We start from the raw sequence: 24,992 nt of genomic DNA, 5'->3' as shown, positions 1-24,992 counted from the left end.
GCATGTAGACTGTCCCTTTAAGTCAATAACATCATTAAAAATAAGATCTAAAAATAGGGGCACTTTAAGTCATTAAACTTTACAATCACGCTTCTTTTTAAAAATACTTAATATTTTGTTACGGTAAACATACCGCCAATCTTCCGTCCGCATCTCCTTCTGTATTGAGCATATTGATGACAAATTTGGCTTCCTCCAATCGTTGCTGCCTTCTAAGGCGTCCAGCTCGTGGGTCATGCAACGATCGGAGGAAGCCGGATTCATCATCGATATCCTCAATACAGAAGGAGATGCGGGTGGAGGATCAGCGGTCTGTTTAGCAAAACCAAATGGTATTTTTAACAAGAAGCGTCATTGTAATGTTTAATGACTTAAAAGTGTCCCTATTTTTAAGAGTATTTTTAGATATTGGGCTTTAAATTATTAAACTTTACAAATCATTTTAAGTGCATGATATAATACAATAACAACAAACAAAAAACAACTAGATTTAAATAAAAAATGAATACATGCACATCTACAAATTAAAGAGATAGTAAACCCAAATTTGTCCTTTCATGATTCAGATGATAGAGCATGTAATTTTAAGCAATTTTCTAATTTACTCCCATTATTTTTTCTTCATTCTCTTGCTATCTTTATTTGAAAAAAAAATAGGTATGTAAGATAAAGAGCAGGCCTATTATTGGTTTAGAACCCTGGCTAGCGCTTGATGATTGGTGGCTACATTTAACCACCAATAAGCAAGTGCAACCCAGGTTCTGAACCAAAAATAGGCTGGCTTTACGTCCCTTCTTTTAAAATAAAGATACCAAGAAAAGGAAGAAAAATTGATAATAGGAGCAAATTAGAAAGTTGCTTAAAATTGTCTGCTCTACCTGAACCATGAAAGTTTAAAGTGAAGGTAAAGCTAGTCTCTTTTGAACACATATATACATTCTTTACTCTTAATTTATCAAGATCGCTAAAAAAAAATTCCAATTATTATTTCTCAGTTTTTTAATATATATATTTTCCTACCGTTGCCACACTAACTCCGCCCATCCGCTACTTCCTTGATTTGTGTGTGTTGACGTATAGAGCGGTCCCACCCGCTCTATACGTAGCTCAAATGCGCATTCACAAAGATAGCGCATGCGCAAATCACGGATTCCTAACTACTGCGCATGCTATTCTCGGCGATATCTATCGCCAACGCTCAAACTAGGCTGATGGCGTACAAGCGTTACTTCCTCTGCAAAACGAATGTGCAACACAGGAACGCGCTCCTAACCGAAGCCTGACAATTTAATAGGCGGATGACGTTTCTTGATGGATGCCTAACGGCCAGAGTTTCAATTGGGTATCTAAAAAACGTGACCCACATCTTTTTTCAAAAAAAAAAAAAAACACAGGTTGAATTCCGCTAGTGTCAACAATAAAATAATAGCGGCAATAACTTGATTTCAAGATAAGATGGGAAGAAATTATGAATGAAAGTCCAATTATTATTGAACAAAGAGTATTATTGTAGATTGCAACCCAGGTAAGTTTACCTTCACTTTAATTTTGACTTTAGTGTATCTTTAAAAACAAATGGATTGAAAAGGGGTACAGTTCAAAGAGTAACATTGTTGCATAATACAAATATTATTCCTAAAATGGAAAAAGCCAAGGCTTACTCAGAATAATACCTTGCTTGTTTAGATATATTTACTAATTCACAACTTAAACAAAATAAAGCAGGGGCCGTATAAATTGATAACACTTTTACAACGCACTGTGAAGCTAATACTCGATATGACGCACTAATGACGCACAGTCACAACACTAATCACCACCAGTTCCACCAATCAGCTAACAGTACAACTCGTTCATTCGTTAGGAGAGTGTCATCTGCTAGATTTCAAATCCTCGAGCTCAGCCGTTTTCCCGCGCTTTGAAAGCTTTGTCCAATAAGAGCCCGAGCCGAGCTCGCTGCTGTTGTGGTGCAGAAATAGCGGCAGCATCTTGTAACTGACGCAGATCTGTAACGGGGCGTGGCTAGTGGTGCCGCAAGGGCTATAATAATTTCACTGCGCCATGGTGAGAACCGCTACACCTATTTCCTGCCCGTTTAATAACTGGGCTTTTCTTATGTTTATTTTGCCTTCTCTCATTGGTTCTTTCATGAGGCGCAGTGCCAATAAATTGAGAAGGTTCTAGAGGGAGTGTTGGTTGCGCTTCATCTGTTCTCAAATCGGTTTAGCAAATGGTTGATGGTTTTGTTTCGTTGCACAATGGAGCTTGCTGGCTTCATAGAGAACCAAAGGGGCATCTGAAGTTTACACAAGTTATGTCAGTAACTCAGGTGCCCTCCAGTCTCTATAAACAACACGTCATGGGACAATCGGGGGACATAGAGGGGGACACAGTTAGACCTCATAAACTCAGCTCCTATACTGCAGCTCCTGCCAATCATGTCCCCTATCAGAACTCAGAAGACCATGCTAGCTGTGTCCTGTATTTAACATACAATTTACTAGACAGCCATTTGAACAAGGGACATTTTTTTTCTTTCAGGTAGAACATAACATTTTAAACGACTTTCCAATTTACTTCTATTATCAAATTTGCTTCATTCCATGGATATCCTTTGCTGAAGGATCAGTAATGAACTATTGAGAATAGCTGAACACATCTAATCAGCCAATCACAAGAGACAAATGTGTGCAGGCACCAATAATCAGCCAGCTACTGCTAGTGTAGGATATGTACATATTATTTTTCAACAATGGATACCAAGAGAACAACGTCCATTTAATATTAGGTGCTAACATGTTAAATTGCCATTTAGTGTTCTTGCAAATGGATAACATTTTTTTTTTTTAAAAAACTGCTGCCATATAGTGCTCTAGGACGTGCACGCTCTTGAGCGTAAGTTCCTGCTTTTCAAAAAAAGACACAAACAGAACAAAGACAAATTGACAATATACATTAATTAGAAAGTTGTATAAAATTGCATGCTCTGTCTGTCTGAATTATGGAAGGAAAAACTTTGGGTTTCATATTTCTCTAATGCAGGGCAAGTTATGTTGCACTCAGCTTTGTACAATTAAAGGAACATGGAACCTAAAATGTTTAGCTCACATATGAAAACAACTTTCTAATTCTATCATCAATTTTGCTTCATACTTTTGTAAATCCTTTCATGAAGGAGCAGCACTGCACTACTGGGAGCTAGCTGAACAGATCAGTAAGCCAATCACAAAAGGCATATATGTCAAGCCACCAATCACTAGCTAGCTCCCAGCTCCTTTGCCTACAAAAGAATTCCAAGAGAACAAAGGGGATTAGATAAAAGAAGTGAATTAGAAAGTTGTTTAAAACTGTATGCTCTGAATCATGAAAGAAAAAAATTGGGTTCCATGTCCCTTTAATAACACTCTATTGGGCGTTACAAATTGTCAGTTAAATGTCTAAAGGTAGGCTTACCAGAAGTCCCAGTTTGACTGGGATTGTCCCTGTTTGGAGTCGCTGTCCCAGTGTCCCACCCGGTTGTTCATTCTGTCCCAGCAGGGTTGCCACCTCCGGTTTTGAATCATGTGTCCAGGTTTCAGACCACCTAAACCCGGACACATTATTCAAAATGAGTCTGTGACTGTGGCTCTCAAGCATAGTTGGATGCTGATACTTTGTTAAATACAGCCCTGCTTAGCTTAACGTTGGTGCCCTTCAAAGTTTACATTTAGTAATCCAGCAGCATAGGAGTTATTAATTTTGTAGTACTACTTTGTTTATTTTGGTTATAATTTAACACCCCCCTGACCCCTAGTGACATTACTGGTGATACACATTTAGGGGAATCATGTGGATATGAACAGGAAGTGCACACAGGCAGGATTTTTGGCAAGGATCTTGCTTTACTTCATGCAGAATAGCATTTTGGCTGTAATCCTCTTGCATTATGGGATAGCGTAGCCTCTTAAACAGCTTTAGCAGATACTTGTTTCTTTTTTACTTATTACATTCAATGTTGTATTTATGCCTTATCAGTATCCAGTTCTGTTCCTTAATTAGACACATAAAACACATATTACACTGCAGATATTAAATTGTGTGATGTATACACTTTTTACTATTTTATGAAATTGGTAATTATGCTTAATGTTTGCCATTATTTAGAATCTGAAATTTAGATGAATGATTTATTTGCTCATGTTGTGTATGGGTTGCCATGACAACGTAATGGTGCCTTTTTTACTAGGGGGTGGTGTTATGGTCTATTTAAACTGTGTGATTCACTTGTTGTTTGACTGAGAAAGGGTAGAGTATCCATGAAACATTACACACATAAAAGCTACTACTTTAAAAGGACCGGTAATCGGCACGCCTACTTGACCACGCCCCTGACCACACACCCACTGGCACCGTGCCAGGTTGTCACAGTTTCACCTCTAAAAATTATGGTAAGCCTATCTAAAGGACCACTCAATGCAGTAGAATTGCATAATTAACAAGTGCATAATAAAAAGACAATGATTTAACACCTCTGAATTTCAAATAAGCAGATTTTCTTTCTGACAAATGTATTTTTTCTCCCATTGTCCGGCCCCCTGTATCATGTGACAGACATCAGCCAATCACAGACTAGTATACGTACTCCCTGTGAGCTCAGTAGGATCTTGTTCCCCAAAAAGTGAATATAAAAAGACTGAAAAATTTGAAACTGGAAGTAAATTGGAAAGTGTCTTAAAACTGCTGCTCTATCTGAATCAAAGTTTATTTTGACTTGAGTGTCCCTTTAACCAGAACATGCCCAATCCTTTCGATGTATAGCTGAAAATGATAGTAGGATCCTCTTATTATAGTTTAATTTTGATTGAGGGTCCCTGGTATTTTATTGCTTGCTATTGTGCATTTAAATACATAATAAAGTACTATAGAAATAAATTAAAAACTCCATTACCTGAACTGACATGTTTGTGCTTGATTTGCTTTGCACATTTGGGTTATCCAAACTGAATCATTTTAGTGCATTCTCTCTTTGAAATATATTACCGAAGCGAAATTAAACATCTATTCTATCTAACATGAGTACAGCAATGGGCGTGATACTTCCGCTCATATGATAAATATTAACCATCCACTTGTAAAAGCTTTGCAAAAAATACAAATGGTATTAAAGAGCAATATATTGCGCACAAACAGTGTTAACTCATTATACCGCTTGCATTTTTGAGAACCACTTGTAATATTATTTGTATGTTAAACCCTTGCAAAATGGTTAAACACATAGCTAAAGAGCTGTTTGGGGGGCACAACACATTACAGCTTTTTATCTGGACAGAGCCACTCTAACATCTTCTTAGCTGAACTTTAGAAACATCCCAACATTTTCTAGAGGCTATACAGGATAGGTAGACTGGTGGCTTAGGGAGATCTGGGTGATTAGTCACTTCACAAGTAGGTGGAGCTGGGTATGTAAGGGACAGTTTGGGGTTTGGCTAGACAGTCCTGAGCAAACTGAAACTTGTAAACTGAAAATCACACAGAATGCAGGACAATTGGGAGCTCTACTTTAATGTGTGGTTAAAGGGACATGGAACCCAAAACAGTTCTTTAATGATTTTGGTAGAACATACAATTTTAAACAACTTTCTGGTTTATTTCTATTATCAATTTTGCTTCATTCTTTAGTATCATTTGTTGAAGGAGCAGCAATGCACTACTGGTTTCTAACGGAACACATGGGTGAGCCAATGACAATCGGTAGATATATGCAGCTACCAATCAGCAGCTAGAACCTAGATTCTTTGCTGTTCCTGAGCTTACTTAGAAAAACCTTTAAAGGGACACTGAACCCAAATTTTTTCTTTCATGATTCAGATAGAGCATGCAATTTTAATCGACTTTCTAATTTACACCTATTATCAATTTTTCTTTGTTCTCTTACTTTCTTTATTTGAAAAAGAAGGCATCTAAGCTATTTTTTGGTTCAGAACCATGGAAAGCACTTGTTTATTGGTGGGTGAATGTATCCACCAATCAGCAAAAACAACCCAGTTTGTTCACCAAAAATGGTCCGGCATCTAAACTTACATTTTTGCATTTCAAATAAAGATACCAAGAGAATGAATACAATTTGATAATAGGAGTCAATTAGAAAGTTGCTTAAAATTACATGCTCTATCTGAATCACAAAAGAAAACATTTGGGTTCAGTGTCCCTTTAAGCAAAGGATAACAAGAGAAGGAATTAAATTAATTAAATTAAATAAAATAAGTGCATTGGAAAGTTGTTTCAAATTGTTTGTTCTATCTAAATCATGAATGTCTAATTATGACTTTACTGTCCCTTTAATTTCTTTATAGTTTTTAAACTCATTTTCAGCAAGGGACAGATGCAAAAAATCCATGATATAACTCATTAGAGCATGTCCTTTTGGAGTTAAAATGACCTTTAAATACTGAATACCTTACTACCCTATCTGTCCCATTACAATGAGAGGGATTCTAGCTTCTCTATTACACAAACAGGTGAGGGGTTCTGTAGTCCCCAGTTAGGTTTTACGCAATAAGTAAGGGTGCTCAAAGTTTTCTGTGGCTTAATGGACATGTGGAAAATGTACTCATTTATTATCTCTGCAGCGTGAGTGCATCTCTGTTCATGTGGGCCAAGCTGGTGTCCAGATTGGCAATGCATGCTGGGAGCTATACTGCCTGGAACATGGGATCCAACCAGATGGTCAAATGCCCAGTGATAAAACCATTGGTGGAGGAGATGACTCATTCAACACCTTCTTCAGCGAGACTGGGGCAGGCAAACATGTCCCAAGAGCCACATTTGTTGATCTGGAGCCCACTGTGGTTGGTAAGTGAATTCCTGCCTGCATTAGTTTCTGTAGGGTGACAATAATTAAACAGATACTAAATGCACTTCATGTGCCACCATCTTTTTATGGGTGCCACCATTTTGGAACTTAGGTTTCACTGCAGGTATCTGAAGGAGAGTTGCTGCATATGTGCAAACACATCAGCACTGGAATGCAGTGAAAGCCAGATTGGCGGCACCCATGAGTAGCAGACCAACTCAACATAGGGCCCTGGTGCAGCATTTTTTTGGGGCCCCCCAAAGGTAACCCAGAGTGCTAAGCAATAGTAATAATATGCATGCTGCTCTGTATAATGATTAGTGCATTCTGCACTTATAAAAGTTTCCCCTGCATTAGGATGCAGCCGCCCAGCACTTGGGCCCTTGTGCCACTGCACCTGCTGGCTTCACCAATGGTAGTTCCACCCCTGGCACCCATGTCTAAACACCCTCAGTACTATGCTTACAATGTCCCTTTAAGTGCTGTGTTCAGAAGTGGTACCAACAGACTTAGGGCTTGATTTATCAAGCTAGGGTGGACATATATACTATATGATTAGTTATAGGTTTATACAGAAATATTGGAATGTAAAACATACATAGTAAACAAAACAGTTAAACACTTTATTAATATTGAATAAATATGATTTATCATGTATTTGACTTCAAAGGGCTCTAATATGTATATGTGTAAATACATATACGTATACACATATAAATACATCTGTACACACATATATGCACACATATATATATACAGCAAGCAGGAAACAGCACTCACTGGGCTTAGATAATGAAAACAATGTTGTTTATTCAATGACGTTTAGGGTCTAATGAAGGGGAGCATTCCCCGAAATGTCACTGAATAAACAACATTGTTTTCATTATCTATGCCCAGTGAGTGCTGTTTCCTGCTTGCTATATCTAATCCACACTCAGCACCTCTGTTTGTGAGTGCTCCCTACTCGCTTCCTACACAAATGTGTATATATATATATAAATACATACACACATACCTTACACATATTTAGACGTGTATGTATGTACATGTTAGATCCTTTTTTTTGTCAAACACTGTATACCATATCTTTGAGCCCTTATAACTTTTTTTATATATTTTTTTTAATAATTTTTATCTGATAGTGTTTATATGAGTGTAACTGTACTTTTAAATGTATTTATGTTGTTGGGGTTTTTTTTTCAACTTTTTTTCAACACTACCCTTTACATGAGTTCTTCAGTTGCACTAATCCGATTTGCGCAAATCGCGATTATGCTTGAGCAAACACGTTTACTTTCAACTTGTAATAAGAGTGCCATTTCTGTTGCGTGCAAAAAGCTATAACAAAAACGATTTCACTTATGCTCAAAATTTAGCTCGCAACTTGTATTCTAGCCCTTTGTGGGGTGAATGTATGAAGCTGCATTCACATCTTCTAAGGCTACGAGGAGCATGCAAGCTGCAGTCATATATTTTAGAAGCAGAAACTGCTTCTTTTGCCTCTCCACCACAACAGAGGAGGTAAGATAAATCACTCCCGACACTTGCGTATTCAGGGATTATTGACATGCCCTGCTCTTGTGCAATTAGTTGCGTAGGAGCAGGGGACGATAATGGACAAGAAACCTCTTGTGCAATGTTAACTTTTGCTATGCGATACAACATCACAAGTAGCGATTGCAGACGGACAGGTTCACTGCTTGTTTACCTGTCCGCCTGCAATGATGATACATTTTGCCTAAGTCTATTGATATTTAAATCTATTAAAATCACATTGCTTTCTTTTCCATGATGATGGTTAGTTATTTTATTGATATGTATACGTTTTCTTTGTGCTTAGACGAAGTTCGCACTGGGACATATAGGCAGCTGTTTCACCCCGAGCAGCTGATCACAGGGAAGGAAGATGCTGCTAACAATTATGCTCGTGGCCATTACACAATAGGCAAGGAAATTGTAGACCTGGTTTTGGATCGAATTCGCAAATTAGTAAGTATATAAGGCTTCTTTTGTAAAACAGTACTATTGAGGAGAGAGAGATAAGTAGTTTGTGATGTCATATTGCTGTTGATTTGCAAGATTTGCCTAAGAGTTTAATATTAGTTTTCCATAGTTACATACATTTTGGGTCACTGTTAGTTTTTGATATACAGTACATAGAAAACATAACTTATTTATCAAAGCAGTAAATTAAGCCAACTGAGATTTTAGCTCTTAAAATTTGCAGCCATTGGGGTAGATTTAGCAAGCAGTGGATGCTACTTTCTACCCCCAAAGTTTCCTGCTCGCCGGAAACATAAATTAAAGGGATACTGAACCCAAATTTTTTCTTTCATGATTTAGATAGAGCATGCAATTTTAAGCAACTTTCTAATTTACTTCTATTATCAAATTTTCTTCGTTCTCTTGATATCTTTATTTGAAAAAGAAGGCATCTAAGCTTAGGAGCCAGCACATTTTTGGTTCAGTACCATGGACAGCATTTGTTTATTGGTGCTGTCCAATCAGCAAGGACAACCAAGGTTGTTCACCGAAAATGGGCCGGCATCTTAACTTAAATTCTTGCTTTTCAAATAAACATACTAAGAGAATGAAGAAAAATTGATAAAAGGAGTAAATTAGAAAGTTGGTTAAAATTGCATTCTCTATCTGAATCGTGAAATAAAAAATTTCGGTTCAGTGTCCCTTTAAGAAAGTGCGGTTGTAAAAACTTTTGTTCTTACTCTCTCAAACATAGAGGTCGATTCCAATCTTTCAGATTATTTATTTGTATTTTTTTAACAAATGGTTTGTAATCTTTCAAAGTTAAACACAACTAAGATTGATAATGCATTCAATATTCAATCTGCATTTTCCCACAACAACACTCTGAACTAATGATAATGGATGCCGATCAACGGAAATCTAAATTGGTTAACAGTTCTTATACTGTGAATTATGAAACTGCTAATTGACGAGGATTAAATTAAAATATTGCCAAAATGTACAAGTATCACAGTACAGAACTAGGTTTGTCTTTGCCAAATTTCTATTACTGTAAAATGGTAACACAAGGTTCAAATATACCTATAGGGGCAGATTTATCATTTGTCAAACGGACATGATCTGCTGTATCGGATCATGCCCACCCGACATTGCTGAATGCCGACAGCATACACTGTTTGGTGAACTGCTTGTGCAATGCCACCATTTGCAGATTCGCGGCCAATCGGCTGCTAGCAGGAGGTGTCAATCAACCCGATCATATGAGATTGGGCGGATTGATGTCCGCAGCCTCAGAGGCAGCAGAAAAGTTAAGGCGCAGCGGTCTTAAAACCGCTGCTTCTTAACTCCTGTTTCCGGCAAACCTGAAGGCTGAATCAGGGGTATAACATTTTCCCTATTTTATTTTTTAAAAACATGATTTTTTGGGACTTCTGTAACAATTTGCTGTAAAAACCTGTGCAAAAGTTTTTTTCCACCAAAAATCAAACCAGTTTAAAGGGATATGAAGCCCATTTTTTTCTTTTATATTTCAGATAGAGCTTGCAATTTTAATTAACTTTCCAATTTACTTTGGTCTATTGCTATTCTTTGTTGGGAGCTAGCTTGCGTGTGATTGGTGGCTGCACATATATTCCTCTTGCCATTTGCTTACTATCGGCTAGATTTAGAGTTCGGCGGTAGATGGGCTGTTAACGCCACGCGTGTTTTATGTCTAACGCACGGCATTGTTTGACTCCGGTATTTAGAGTTAATATAAGACCATCTAACGATGCTCCTAACGCGTGTATGTCACACGCGTAATCCTGCCCGCGTTAGACAGTCTCCCATAGAGAACAATGGGAAAGGCAAAAAATAGCTTTTTTCACCTAACACTCGATCTCGCGAGAAATACGCACAGCTCGGTCATATGACGCATACCACATCATGCACAACAATAACACGCCGCAAATGTCACAACATCAATCAATCAACAAAGCACACAAGCATTACACATTCACAAGCGGGGGAAGTTTTAATACTATTTATACGTGGAATACGCATATACTTTAACCCTTTAAGGACACAGCTTTCAGTTTGCTCAATTGTTTTATGACGGAAAAATTCCGTCATATGTCCTTAAGAGGTTAAGATGCGGAAAATCGCACAATAACAACAAGGATTAAAAAATATATACATACACTAAAAAAAAAATCGCATTCAATATCATTATATATTATGAAAAACATACATATACAACACTTCACGAAGAACACACCATCGCAAATTCACATTTAAAAAGAATACTATTGGACAATGTTAGAGAAAACGACCACTATGACATCATCGCATTCTACACATTCCACAAATACCAACTCAAAATGAGCATGCGCAAATTAACACACCTAATACACATTGCAATAATATTAATTGCTAATAAAGCACACCTGAACACTAATTACAATGGAAATTGGGACATCATTAAACATTTACACAGGGTATATAAGCACCACACAAGCAGGGCTTCTTTGACTGTGTTGCTGGTGGGTCTTTGGAGAGTTAAGAATAGAGATTTTGCGATTTTTTGAGAGTGAGTTAGTGTTAGTGTGAGAGAGTCAGTTGGTAGTGTTAGCGTGAGAGAGTCAGTTGGTAGTGTTAGCGTGAGATAGTCAGTTGGTAGTGTTAGCGTGAGAGAGTGAGTGAGTTAGTGGGAGGTAGCGGGAGTGGGAGAGAGTCTGTTAGTGGGAGCGTGAGTGAGTTAGTGGGAGTTATTAGTGATAGTTGTTAGTGTGAGCGTCAGTTAGTGGTAGTTAGTGAGCGTTAGTGGGAGTGTTTGTTATTGAGAATTAGAAGTAGTGTTAGTTAGCGAGCGAGTGATTTATCTGTACACTTAACACATTTACACGCAAACACATTCAATACATACATACACTTATCAATAACACTACATACACTCCATACCCCCTACCCCCTCATACTACACTCCATACCCCATTCCTTGTAGTCCCATTCCCTTTCATCCCATTTACTCTTATCCCATACCCCATACCCATCCCATACCCATCCCCTAGTTACATTTAGTTTACATATCCTCCTTTTAGTCTTATTCTTTTCGTTTATTTAAATACTCCTTACCCTCTTTGTTTTTTTTTTACATCCCTCACACTTTAAGCACCTTTTTTGTCTTTTTAGTTCTTTATTTTGACCCCCTTTCATTTCATCACACTCAATTTTTTTTGATTATTTGGGGTTTAGTTTAGGGAGGAGATGGAGGCCAGGCAGGGGACAGGTAGAGGGGGGAGTAGAGGGAGGGGGAGAGGAACAGGGCAGGAAGGGGGGCAGGAAGGGGGGCAGGAAGCGGGGGTGGAAGCGGTGGGTGGACCCAGCCACTTGGTTCAAGATGACCAAGTGGCTGGGCCCAGTGGCGGTCAGAGTAGGGCTTCACAGTCCGGGAAACAGAGGGCATCGTCACAGGGGAAGGCCAAGGCGACTAGGGAGGCGAGGTTTACGATGGAGGAGAAGGAGGCCCTCGTAGAGGCCTATATGGCCAGGTATAGGATGCTGCAGCACCAGAAGACTACCCCGACTGACAGGAGGAGGCTCTGGAACGAGATTCGGAATGCAGTCAATGCAGTGGGTTGCCGGAACAGGGATATGGATTCCATCAAACATCGGTACCGGGACTGTAAACTTGAACTTAAAAAAAAGTTAAGCCTGGAGGCCCGACATGCCGCAGGGACCGGTGGCGGCCCTGCCCTTGAAATGGAGTACTGCAGATGGGAGGAAATGTTGCGGCCCAGCATCTCCGAGGTGGAAGTAGTCGGTATCGGAGGAATCGATACCGGGAACCTGCCACTCTCATCTGACGGTAAGCTCATTTAACAATAATTTCACATACGAATGTATTTCAATGGACACTATACGCAAACATTTACTTTCATGATTGAGGTAGCGAATACAATTTGACAAAACATTCAAATGTACTTATATTACATAATTTGATTCATTCTTGAGATATATTTTAATGAAGAAATAGCCATGCACACGGTGAAACAATCACAGGAGGCAGCTATATTCAGCTAACAATCAGAATCTTATAAACATATTTAGATATGCTTTTCAGCAAACAATATCCAGAGAATGAAGCTAATTAGATAACAAAAGTACATTCGAAAGTTGATACTAAATGTATGCTTATAAATCATGAAAGATAAAACATTGGCTTTCATGTGTTAAGGATCAGATTAATGCTATTACGCTGTTTACACGCATTCTATTACTTAGCGGTTACATCAGTATCTAGGCTATAGGTTAGGTGTGCATTTAAACAGACTGAAAACAAACGCAAAAACATTCACATTGACCAGATATCACAAACACTGTTTAGAAAAAGCGGAAATCGTATTGATTGTTTGTTAGATTTCAAAGTGGATTAATGATTCTGCATTTGTAATTGTATCGTAAGCTAAGTCATTTAAACCTTTATTTGCAAATATGCTAATATATACATTTCTTTTTTTCTTTTTTTTTTAATATACAGAGTCTGGGGACGAGGCAGCACAGCCTCCTGCATCTCCCCGGGATGAGAGTGGTGGTGAGGAATTCCCACTTCGGAGGGAAGAGGCCCCCCGTGACGAACAGCGCACGGGAGATGATCAAGAGGCCCCGGAAGCACAGGAGGATGCCGCTGAAGCCGCGGAACCCGAGGTCCCTCAAAGACCCGCACTCCGCCGTGCACGGGCACCCCGCCGTGCACGGGTTCAACAGGCACAACAAGAAGAAATAGCGGAGGTGCGGGTTCTACTGGAGTACATAGACCAGATGCGTACCTCCCGGATAGAAAACATAGAAGGACGACGCAGAATACTTGATGGGCAGAATCAAATAATTCAAGGCCAAAACGAAATAATCAGTATACTGAATACAATACAAGAAGGACAAACAAGAATGTTCAATCTTCATCAGGAAATGTTCACATTTTTCCGGGAGGCGCATGCTGGTCTACCTCCTGTTGCTGGGCCTCTTGTTGCTGGGCCTCTTGCTGCTGGGCCATCTCCTCCTGCCGGCCCATCTCATCCTCCTCCTCAGCCATCTACTCCTCCTCCTCCTCAGCCATCTTCTCCTCCTCCTCCGCCATCTTCTCCTCCTCCTCCTCAGCCATCTACTCCTCACCTTGGTCGTCCCAGTACTCTTCCTTCCACTCCTCCCACAACAGCTCCAAGGAGGACTCTTCGGAGTCGGCAGTTGCCTCTCCCAGAGCCTCAGCCCCGTGGGAAGAGGGGAAGGAAGAGGAAGTAAGTTTTTTTTTCCATCTTAAATTTTGTTTTTTGTGTAATGGATAGGTATGTGATGATGTGGTTTTCATACACTTGTGGACCACACTCTGTATATAATCGACTTCTATGGGACCGGGTCCATGGAGGAAGATTCTTTGCAGAGTGTGGGTTATAAGTGTGTGAAAACCACATCATCACATACCTATCCTTGTTCATGATATTGATTGGTTTCTGTGATGTGATGTCCAAACTGTTTCCCGAATCGCTAACTAAATTACCATAACAATTATCCATGATGGCATATTACTGTTTGAATGCCAATAACACAGCTTAAAGGGACAGTCAGAAAATTATTGATTACAAAGAAAACACTGTATTACGCATTATAAAGTTTGAAACAACAAAACATGGAGAAATACATGTGTGACTTATGTGCTTACCCTTGTATCTATGACTATGAAAAATGACCACTTATTTGTTGTTCTGACATAACAACATTTTAGATATCAATGATCAATACATGGTCAATAATATGCTGTATGAGCACAAGATTTTACATATACAAATGCTATCCAAATGCCCTCTAGTGCTCAAATTGTATAATGATTACAAGCACTCTTCAAGATTTAAGAAATGAGCACACCAACCTCATAGGTTTAGATAGCAAATTTAGATAGCAAATGTTCAATTGTTGAGAAACATTTGATATCCTTGTTATTACAGAATTGACTTTTCGAATAATGTAAAAATATTTTTTTTCGAAACTGTCCCTTTAACAACATTACATATGCTAACACATTTTAAGCTTGTTGCTATATCTACATGTACTTTGTCAAAAAAAATATTTGAAAATCACATTTATATTGACGTGTTAAATAAAGTCTATTTTCTTTAAGAGACATTATTGTGTTAATATTTTATTGTAACTATTTATATTTTAACAATGAATATGGTTTAAAGTCCTTTTAGGAGTGGGGGGGTGAAATATGCTAACAAAAATATATTTGAAGATTAAACTATGTGGATCTCATACATGATACAAAAAAAACAACATTTGCATTCAAGGGACAGTATCCTATATTTTTTACATAACTGTATGTAATAGACACTACTACAAACAACAAGATTAACATATACTGATAGCAATATTAAAAAGCTTCAAACACTTGCAAATAAAATAGGGTTAGCTATATTTTAAATATAGATGAACCACCATTACAACCGTAAAACACAATACCCCATCATTAACATATGAAAAGAACCTTTACACAAACTGGACAAAGCTGGAGATGGTACTCACATGAAACTCATTGGCTTTGCGAGGAGTAAGAAAATTACTTACATTTTCTTACAACACAAGACAAAATAAACCTATTGGTTAAACAATGGACTATCTAACTAGAGACAAAATCAAATATTTTTATTTATAATGTGAGTGTCTAATGAACCTTTCATAAAATATACAACGAAATTACATTTAGAAGAAGTCGGCATCATATATTTAGCATATGATAAATGCATATTGATTACTTTATTCAAACACAATAGCGCATATTTATTAATTAGATATGTTCAACATTAAACACAACATTAATTTTTAAGAAAAAGGAACATTGTTGACAAACATATTAAACATGGACTGTAGAGATTTGCACTTGCCTAGAAATATCCTATGCATGAAAACATTTTGCTTTCGTTCGTTGATTCAACCAGACATCCAGCAAAAGAGAATGTGTTGGTCTTTATCAGCTACGGGTCAACAATGTAACATGATGCAAATAATACATATTCGCAAGCTTTTTAAAATTGCATGCAGTCACAAACGTTTTTAACGTGCACAAATATTGCGGGACTACGCAATCCAATCACACGTTTTTTTAACTTTACATGTGCCGTCTTAACATGGCGCTTCCTTGATCACGTAAGAACGCCATCCAATGAAAGGCACATTATTGATCACGTAAGAACGCCCAAAAAAAAAAGGCGCATCCTTGATCGCGTCAAAACGCAATCCAATAAAAGGCATATTCCTGATCACGTAAGAACGTCAGTCAATACAAGGAATCATTGGACAGCCTGGCAGGTGACGTCTTAAGCAACATGGCGCATCCGAGATCGCTGAAAAACCGCAGACAATACAAGGACTCAGTGACATCTTGGCATATCATTAAGAAACGTATTTATATTTTAGGAACTAGTATGTGTGTAGATTGCTATCTAGGAATGTCACCAAATTATGAATCATCTTTTCGGACTTGACTGTCCCTTGAACTATAGCTATGGTGTATATCTTTAACATTTAAAAGATACACATGAGAAATACATATGCCATTGATGTTTTAAGATATCTTTGGATTGTTGTTGAATAACAATAGTTATACATGTATTGATTAAACGTGTCATTTATTCAAGTTTAATTATGGTCAGCCTACCTATAGCCATATATGGGAGGAGATGTATTTTGTTAACATATTAGTTAACTAATATTCATCATCTACATTATTTGTATTACACACAGAGATTGATTTGGTTACACTTTGACAATAATATAGATTTGAAAATGAAATACAGGTGCTGTCAACATTACAATAAGATTGTTTATTAATAAAACTATATGTCCTTGTTCTTGTAAAAAGGACAAAAACGCTTTACAAATGGAAATACATTCATTTACAATAGTGATCAACATCACTTAAAGGGACATTATTTTGTTTTTAAAAAGAGCATACACATAGTCAATACTATTTAAATAAAATGAACACTTTACAGGGATTATATCATTGTATCAATACTCAGATCATTTGGTAAAGGTGCATCAATTCATGCAGAGTTTATAAATACACACATGGATATGAACATTTAAATATACATATATACACAAATACAAAAATATATATACATATATAAAGAAATTACTCTGCTAATCATAATCAGGCAATGATAGAGCTAAGAGAAAATAATATAAACACAAATAATAAGATTACATTGGAGATGTTAATCTTAAAGTCATTTACTATTGTCTTACATATATGATTTCATTATAACAAATAGATTTGTTAGGTCCCTTTAAGGATAAACAACATAAACTAGAGCTTGCAAAAAATAACAGGAAGAATGAGGACAAAGATTTGTGAAATAAAATTTATTTTATTAGTATGTAAGAAAACATACACAACGTTTATAAATAATCTTGTAAAAATAAGGAATATATGAGCCATATGACAAGGTAACACAGTGCATCACAGTCCATGAAGAGAGTTGCCAAGGGCCAGCATAGCCCCATTGGAGACACATGACAAGGTAACACAGTGCATCACAGTCCATGAAGAGAGTTGCCAAGGGCCAGCATAGCCCCATTGGAGACACATGGCAAGGTAACACAGTGCATCACAGTCCATGAAGAGAGTTGCCAAGGGCCAGCATAGCCCCATTGGAGACACATGGCAAGGTAACACAGTGCATCACAGTCCATGAAGAGAGTTGCCAAGGGCCAGCATAGCCTCATTGGAGACACATGACAAGGTAACACAGTGCATCACAGTCCATGAAGAGAGTTGCCAAGGGCCAGCATAGCCCCATTGGAGACACATGACAAGGTAACACAGTGCATCACAGTCCATGAAGAGAGTTGCCAAGGGCCAGCATAGCCCCATTGGAGACACATGGCAAGGTAACACAGTGCATCACAGTCCATGAAGAGAGTTGCCAAGGGCCAGCATAGCCCCATTGGAGACACATGGCAAGGTAACACAGTGCATCACAGTCCATGAAGAGAGTTGCCAAGGGCCAGCATAGCCCCATTGGAGACACATGGCAAGGTAACACAGTGCATCACAGTCCATGAAGAGAGTTGCCAAGGGCCAGCATAGCCTCATTGGAGACACATGACAAGGTAAAAGAGTGCAACAGGCACAACAAAAAACTGATAAAAAGGCCAAATGGCAACAATATAAATACAAATTCAACATGTGGACAGAGGATTATTATCTGCCACCATGGAGCATATCCAGATCCTCCACTTACTGGTCATCCTCTTCATTGTCCTGTGCATGTCCAGCTCCAGATTCAGGCCTTGAACGTAATTGCATAATTTCACGCAGAGTCAAGTCCTGAACCCGGAGCTGGGCCTGCATGGTGTCGTTCATCCCTCTCAGGACAGCTGCGTTCCTCAACACGGCCTGCTCTACTCTTGCTATCCCTTCTAGCATGAGCCATGCTGAGTCACAGCCTAAAATAAAATAAAAATTAATATTAAGGATAATTACACAACAGAATAAAAGATTTTAATACATACATTGTCATCATAAAGACAAATAATTATTTACATCAATTATTTTTCATATATTCTTTACACATGAATTAGGTTATTCAGACAGACAGAAATCATTAAAGGCTCATGTTACTCAAACATGTTGAACCCTTTAATTGGTTTTAGATGATCCACTTATACAGCTTGAGTGTATCAAATCTTGTTAAAGGATTTACATTGTACTTACATTAGCAATTTAAAAATTCAATTTAGACTGTGGTAGGCACACATATCCTTAAACATTTTGGCATTGAGGACAAGCTGTGTAAACATAGCAACCAGAAGAAATTACATTCCCACTGGGTTAGACAAGAGATAATGTATCCACATTTGGACATAAAATTTTGTATCCAAGTAGTGGTGTTTGTTTAGAAAGAAAACAAGAGGGCGACCCCTAGTGCAGATCAATTATGAACAGGTGTTGGATATCTGCTTATGCTTACGAATGGATACTCACAAAAAGTATTGCACCCTGTAGTGCAAATGTAGCGTACTAGGAATATTATAGTGTCCTAGTGCACATAACCACTCAAGTAATGCTGCTGTAGTTGGAGATGGATATCAAGAGTGAAGGGATGGACGTCAGGATGATAAACAAGAGAACTCCAGTATCGTTGTATAAAAATATTTTATATAAAAACAGGAATAAAAGAATATATACACAGATCTATAATGACATCTGTTGTATAATGCTACGCGTTTCTAAGCGCTCACCGCGCCTTTTCCTCAGGCAAATGATACTGAATACACTGGAGTCTCTTACATATATACCTGTGCAGGCTTAATGTGGTCAGCTGTAGCTCATTTGTAACAGGTGCTGCACAAATGAACTACCTTGATATTCTAACCGGATGTTACAAAAGTTACAAAAAAATACAATAAAATATATATAAAAGGAAATATCTAATACAATGTAATATGCTGATCATTCTCGACATATAAGAACTTAAATAAAATATATCCTAAAACTTAAACTCTCTGAGTTGTCTTGAGTGTGTGAAAACACGTTTGTAAATGATGTCTAATTACGTGTACATATATATAAAACTATTTTTGCAAATTAAGCTATTTAAATAGCTATCCTTTCTGGTGATGTTTAAATATGGGCCATGATGTAAATCAAATAATAAACTGCCATAAAGAATGATGATGTATTTCTTAACGTAAAGGGGTGTGTGTCACTGAACTAATGAAAGTGTTATATTAAATATCCAATGTGAATGCTTCGTCTGACAGGGGTGTGTATCGCATAACAAATGAGACAGCTATATTCAATGCTTCCCTAATCGTGTAATGTGTTGCTCCATATGATTGGAGCGAGTGTGTGTCAAATGACGTCAAGGTGAAATTAGGATATGTGTATTGACTCCCATAGATACGGAATCTGTTACCATAAGTTGTTATGTGTGTGAATAACGTGTTCGTGCGAATTATACAAAAGAGAAATATTCTACCCGAATTATTTGCTGATTGTTTAACGTGCAAAAATAATGTGTAGTGAGCTAAGTGATGCAACTACTAACTACAGACATAACTGAATGTGTGTATGAAATAAATATATAAAAAATAAACATACCATATGTTGACATGTGTGCATGAGTTAATGAACTCACAGTGATGAATGCGAGTGGATCGCATAGTAATATCTACTATTAGACTCGTACATAGTCATGAGATAATATATCTACATAAGACCTATGTGAACACTATAATGTGTAATATATAAAAAAATGCGTGTATTATGTGCGAGGGGTAGTGCTACATATAAAATCTATGATGTAAGCAAATATATTAAAAAGTGTAAAAGTTGTTAAGGTGATATGTGTTAGATGTAAAGTGATGGTATCTGGAGTGCAGTGCATAAGTCATATGAAAATATAATTCATGTGATGTGCAACAATGTTATATATATATATATATATATAAATAAAGTGTTAAAAAGCAGCAGAATCTATTACTTCATTAAGGCCCTCTGGATATAGAGTTTTGAATTGGTAAATCCAAAAGGTTTCCCTCTGGCGTAATTTGGTCATCCTATTTTGGGAACTTGTGGCAGGAATAATTTCCAATGGGGTAATGTTCATGACACAATTATTTTTGCCATGAATGGAAAAATGATGCCTAGAGGTACTATATTTATCAGATCCCTTAAGGATACATCTTAAATGTTCTGACCATCTTTGTCTAATTTTCCTACAGGTGCGACCTATGTATTGTAGGCCACACAAACATGTTATACAATAAACTACATAGTTGGAATTGCATGTTATTCTTTGAGTAATGGCAAAGGATTCTCCAGTACTATTAGATATAATGTTTTTAAGGCCATTAGTGATGTACTTACACATATGGCATCTATTTTTATTGCATCTATAGGTTCCTATGTTTGTCATTATAGAACTGTGGGAACTATTATTAGAACTTTTAGACTTACGTTTGCACATGACCACCTTACTAGGTGCCAGTTTTTCTTTAATTGTGGGGGCTCTTTTAAATGTACATCTGGGTTTATCTTGTAATATTGTTTTAAAAATAGGGTCCCGTTTAAGTAATGGCCAATGTTTAAACAGAATTTTTTTGATCTCTTTATGGTTATTGTTATATCTAGTAATAAATGAAGATTCAAAATTTGGATCTTCTTCTGTAAGTTTATTTGGAATTTTTGGTTTTAACAGTTCCCCTCTATTCAGAGAGCGTGCTTTTTGAAAACCTAGTTCTATTAATTCTTCTGGATAATGTTTCTCCTTAAATTTATTTTTAAGAAGTATGCTTTGTGTATCGTAAGTGGTTATATCTGTGCAGTTACGCCGAATCCTCCTAAACTGGCTATATGGGATATTTGTTTTCCAACTAGTGTGGTGATTGCTATAATAATCCAAAAAGTTGTTACTGTCAACCTGTTTAAAAAAAGTGCATGACTGAATACAATTATCCTCACCCCACATAAGGGTCACATCCAGAAAGTCAATTTTATCTATTTGGATGTTCCAGGTAAATTGAATTCCCATGGTGTTATCATTGAGGTCATTTTGAAATGAGACAAGTGATTGGGATGTTCCCCTCCAAACAAATAACAAATCGTCTATATAACGGCCATAGAAGACCAGATTTTGCTCCCATTTTGCATTATAGATGTACTTGGATTCGAATATGCCCATGAATAAATTTGCAAAACTGGGAGCAAATCTGGTCCCCATGGCCGTTCCCTTGGTCTGAAGAAAAAAATTATCCAGAAACTTAAAATAATTATGAGTTAATATGAAATGTATGAGTTTGAGCAAATAATTCTTCTGGATATCAGACATATATGGATCATCACTAAGATAACTGTCTACAGAGTCTATGCCTATGTCGTGTTTGATGTTGGAATAAAGTGAACTTACATCACAAGACACCCAGACTAGATGTTGTTCCTTTTTGATTTTGGATAATTTTTGCAGCAGATCAGTAGTGTCTTTTATATAGGACCTCAACTGGATTACGTATCTTTGGAGGTAAAAATCAATGTATAATGAAAGGTTATCAGTGAGACTATTCATACCCGCAATGATTGGTCGACCGGGAGGATTATGGATTTGTTTATGAATTTTTGGTAAGTGGTAGTAGTATGGAGTGTTGGGATTGGTAGGTGTAAGGAATTTTCTCTCTTTTTTTGTCAAAATCCCATGTTCATGACCATAAGTAATTAATTTTTTGAGTTCTTTGGTGAATGTATCTGTAGGATCAATTGAGAGTTGTTTATAATAGTCTTTGTCTAACAGGATCTTCTTAGCCTCACATATGTAATCTTCGTAATTTTGTATTACTAGACCTCCGCCTTTATCAGCTTGGCGGATTATGATCGTATTGTCATTTGAAAGGTTACGTAAAGCCCTTTGTTCATTGGGCCATATATTATTATATTTTTTATTGTAAAGGGGAAGTTTCTCAAAATCTTCTAATACCAAATTTTGGAAAATGTCTAGATAAGCTAGATTCTCTCCATGGGGATAAAAAGTAGAAGGTAGGGAAAGGTTCGTATGGATTATTCCTTCGAACAATTGTTCTGAGAGGTCTTCTGGGTCTATATAGAAGACTGGCATATTTCTTTCTGCTGTCATATTATCTGTAAGGACTGGCAGGCCTATGGTTTTTTGGGTCTTAAGATGTTTATTAGCAAAGTAGCGCTGCAAGGCTAGTTTTCTAGTGTATTTGTTAAGGTCTACAAACAGTTCAAACATTTGATGTGAGTTAGAAGGGCAAAAACTAAGGCCTTTTCCTAAAATTCTAATTTCATCATTGGACAGTGGTCTATCTGATAAGTTAAATATGCCTTTACTTAGTTGTTGTAACTTCTTTTCCTTGGTGGCAACTCCCCTTCCCCTATGTCCCCGTTTGTGTGTGTTCTTTTGTTTCTTCCCGGTTGTTGATAAGGGGTATTTTGGCCTTCTCGTCTCCAAAGTGGTGCTAGTGGTATGCGTTCTTCTAAAAAAAACGGCCGAATTATGTGGGTTGGGTGCATCTTGAAAAGATGTAGTCTCTCTATTCTGATTAGATTGGTCGATCTGTATACCAGAAGGACCAGGCAATTGTTCTCTATTTGGTTTCTGGAAATGTTGATTATTCTGATTGTGGAAATGTGAACTGGAAGATGATTTGGGAGTATGTCTTTGTGATGAGTCTCTATAATTAGAATATGAAGTATGTTGTTGTTGTTGTGATTGATCTTTATAATTAGCATTTCTGTGTGATCTATATTGATCTTGTTGATTAAATTGATGTCTATACTCTTGTTCTATGAAAGGGGAGAATCTATTCTGAGTAGGAATGTGAAATCTTTCATGATCTCTATTTTCTCCATGTGTGTTGGATGGCTGGTGGGTAGAGTGAAATCTATTGTCTCCATGTGTATTGGATGACTGATGAGTGGAATAAGATCTATATCCTGATTGTTGTGATTTGTGTCTATTAAATTGGTTTATATGATGATTTTTATTTCTATTGTTATAGGTGACTTTAGTCCAAGTGGAATCTTTAGATTCATTATTAGCATCAGTTCTGTTATATGTGTAAACTGTACCTTTAAGATAATCACTCTCATCTCTTTCCTTTTTCTTATTTTTTCTCAAAATAATTTCATCTTGGTAATCGTCTGTGGATTTAATAGTTCTCTCATTGAGAGATTGATATTCAGAATGGTCTTTATATTGTTCTAATAACTTTTGTGTGTTTTCTATTTTTTCTGCTATATCATTCACTAATTTTTCCCTATGAGTGATTAGAATATCTATAAGGTTAAATGAACAGTTGTCTAAAGCTGCAAACCATTTTGCCAAAAGTGTTTCATCTTCCTTAAATGAACAGTTTTTTAGGATTCTAAGCCCTCGTGGGATCTGTTTTTTGTCTCTATACTGCTTTAGTGAGTCTAGGTCCCACCAATGTCTATGTTCTATTTTGAGATATTCTTCTAATTGTGAAAAAAGTTGTTTGATAGAAAGTACAGCAGTGGGATCTGAACTTAAAAGATTGAAATTAGGCTGATGTACAGACCTCTTATTTGCCCTTTCTGTAATAGACAGCATTATTTACTATATGTCAATAAAATGTGTGTGTGTTGTAAACTAAACAAAATTTATATGTACAAAAAATATACTAAAATCGCTAACACACTTGTCTAATAACAGAGACCCACTTTTCTAATCATACAATAGTTATAACAAGACAAACAATAAATATGAATAAGGAAATGCTCAAACCCAGTTTAAAATAAAAAAGTCCAGATGGTGATATTCCGAAATTAGGACAAAAGTTCGGACAAAAGTTCCAAATGTAATAAAATTAGTTGCTGGTTCACAGAAACTTGATTGGAGGCAGCTCCTTCCAGATAATGATTTCAAAAGCAGTAAATCACTATAGAAAAAAAGAGCAGAGAGAGAAGGGCGCCTCCTAGTGTAGCCAATTTTTATAAAAGAAATAATGCAAGTGAAAACATACTCACAGTATGAAAAGGCAAAGGTAATGCCCAGGTAAACGGTCTGGGAACTTCACAGTGTCCCAGCAAACTGTGCACCAAACTGAGGGCTGCTCCTCCCAAACGCAGAAGATGTGTCTGTAGTCTGTAAATTTAGAAAGAAAACAAGAGGGCGACCCCTAGTGCAGATCAATTATGAACAGGTGTTGGATATCTGCTTATGCTTACGAATGGATACTCACAAAAAGTATTGCACCCTGTAGTGCAAATGTAGCGTACTAGGAATATTATAGTGTCCTAGTGCATATAACCACTCAAGTAATGCTGCTGTAGTTGGAGATGGATATCAAGAGTGAAGGGATGGACGTCAGGATGATAAACAAGAGAACTCCAGTATCGTTGTATAAAAATATTTTATATAAAAACAGGAATAAAAGAATATATACACAGATCTATAATGACATCTGTTGTATAATGCTACGCGTTTCTAAGCGCTCACCGCGCCTTTTCCTCAGGCAAATGATACTGAATACACTGGAGTCTCTTACATATATACCTGTGCAGGCTTAATGTGGTCAGCTGTAGCTCATTTGTAACAGGTGCTGCACAAATGAACTACCTTGATATTCTAACCGGATGTTACAAAAGTTACAAAAAAATACA

General features: G+C 37.1%; 1 protein-coding gene across 1 annotated transcript in view; it reads left to right on the top strand.

Moving 5' to 3' along the window:
* The first annotated feature begins 557 nt into the window (after positions 1-557).
* The window catches only part of TUBA3E (tubulin alpha 3e), a 69,550-nt gene continuing 45,115 nt past the window's right edge, over positions 558-24,992 (top strand). The window contains exons 1-3 of the mRNA XM_053696155.1: positions 558-578; positions 6,609-6,831; positions 8,673-8,821. Of these exons, the coding sequence (XP_053552130.1) occupies positions 558-578; positions 6,609-6,831; positions 8,673-8,821 (393 nt within the window). The remainder of the gene's footprint in view (positions 579-6,608; positions 6,832-8,672; positions 8,822-24,992) is intronic.

The sequence above is a fragment of the Bombina bombina genome, chromosome 12 (genome assembly GCF_027579735.1).
Source record: "Bombina bombina isolate aBomBom1 chromosome 12, aBomBom1.pri, whole genome shotgun sequence".
Taxonomy (NCBI): Eukaryota; Metazoa; Chordata; class Amphibia; order Anura; family Bombinatoridae; genus Bombina; species Bombina bombina.
Note: the sequence above shows the minus strand (reverse complement) of the source record. Positions and strands in the feature narration are given on the sequence as shown.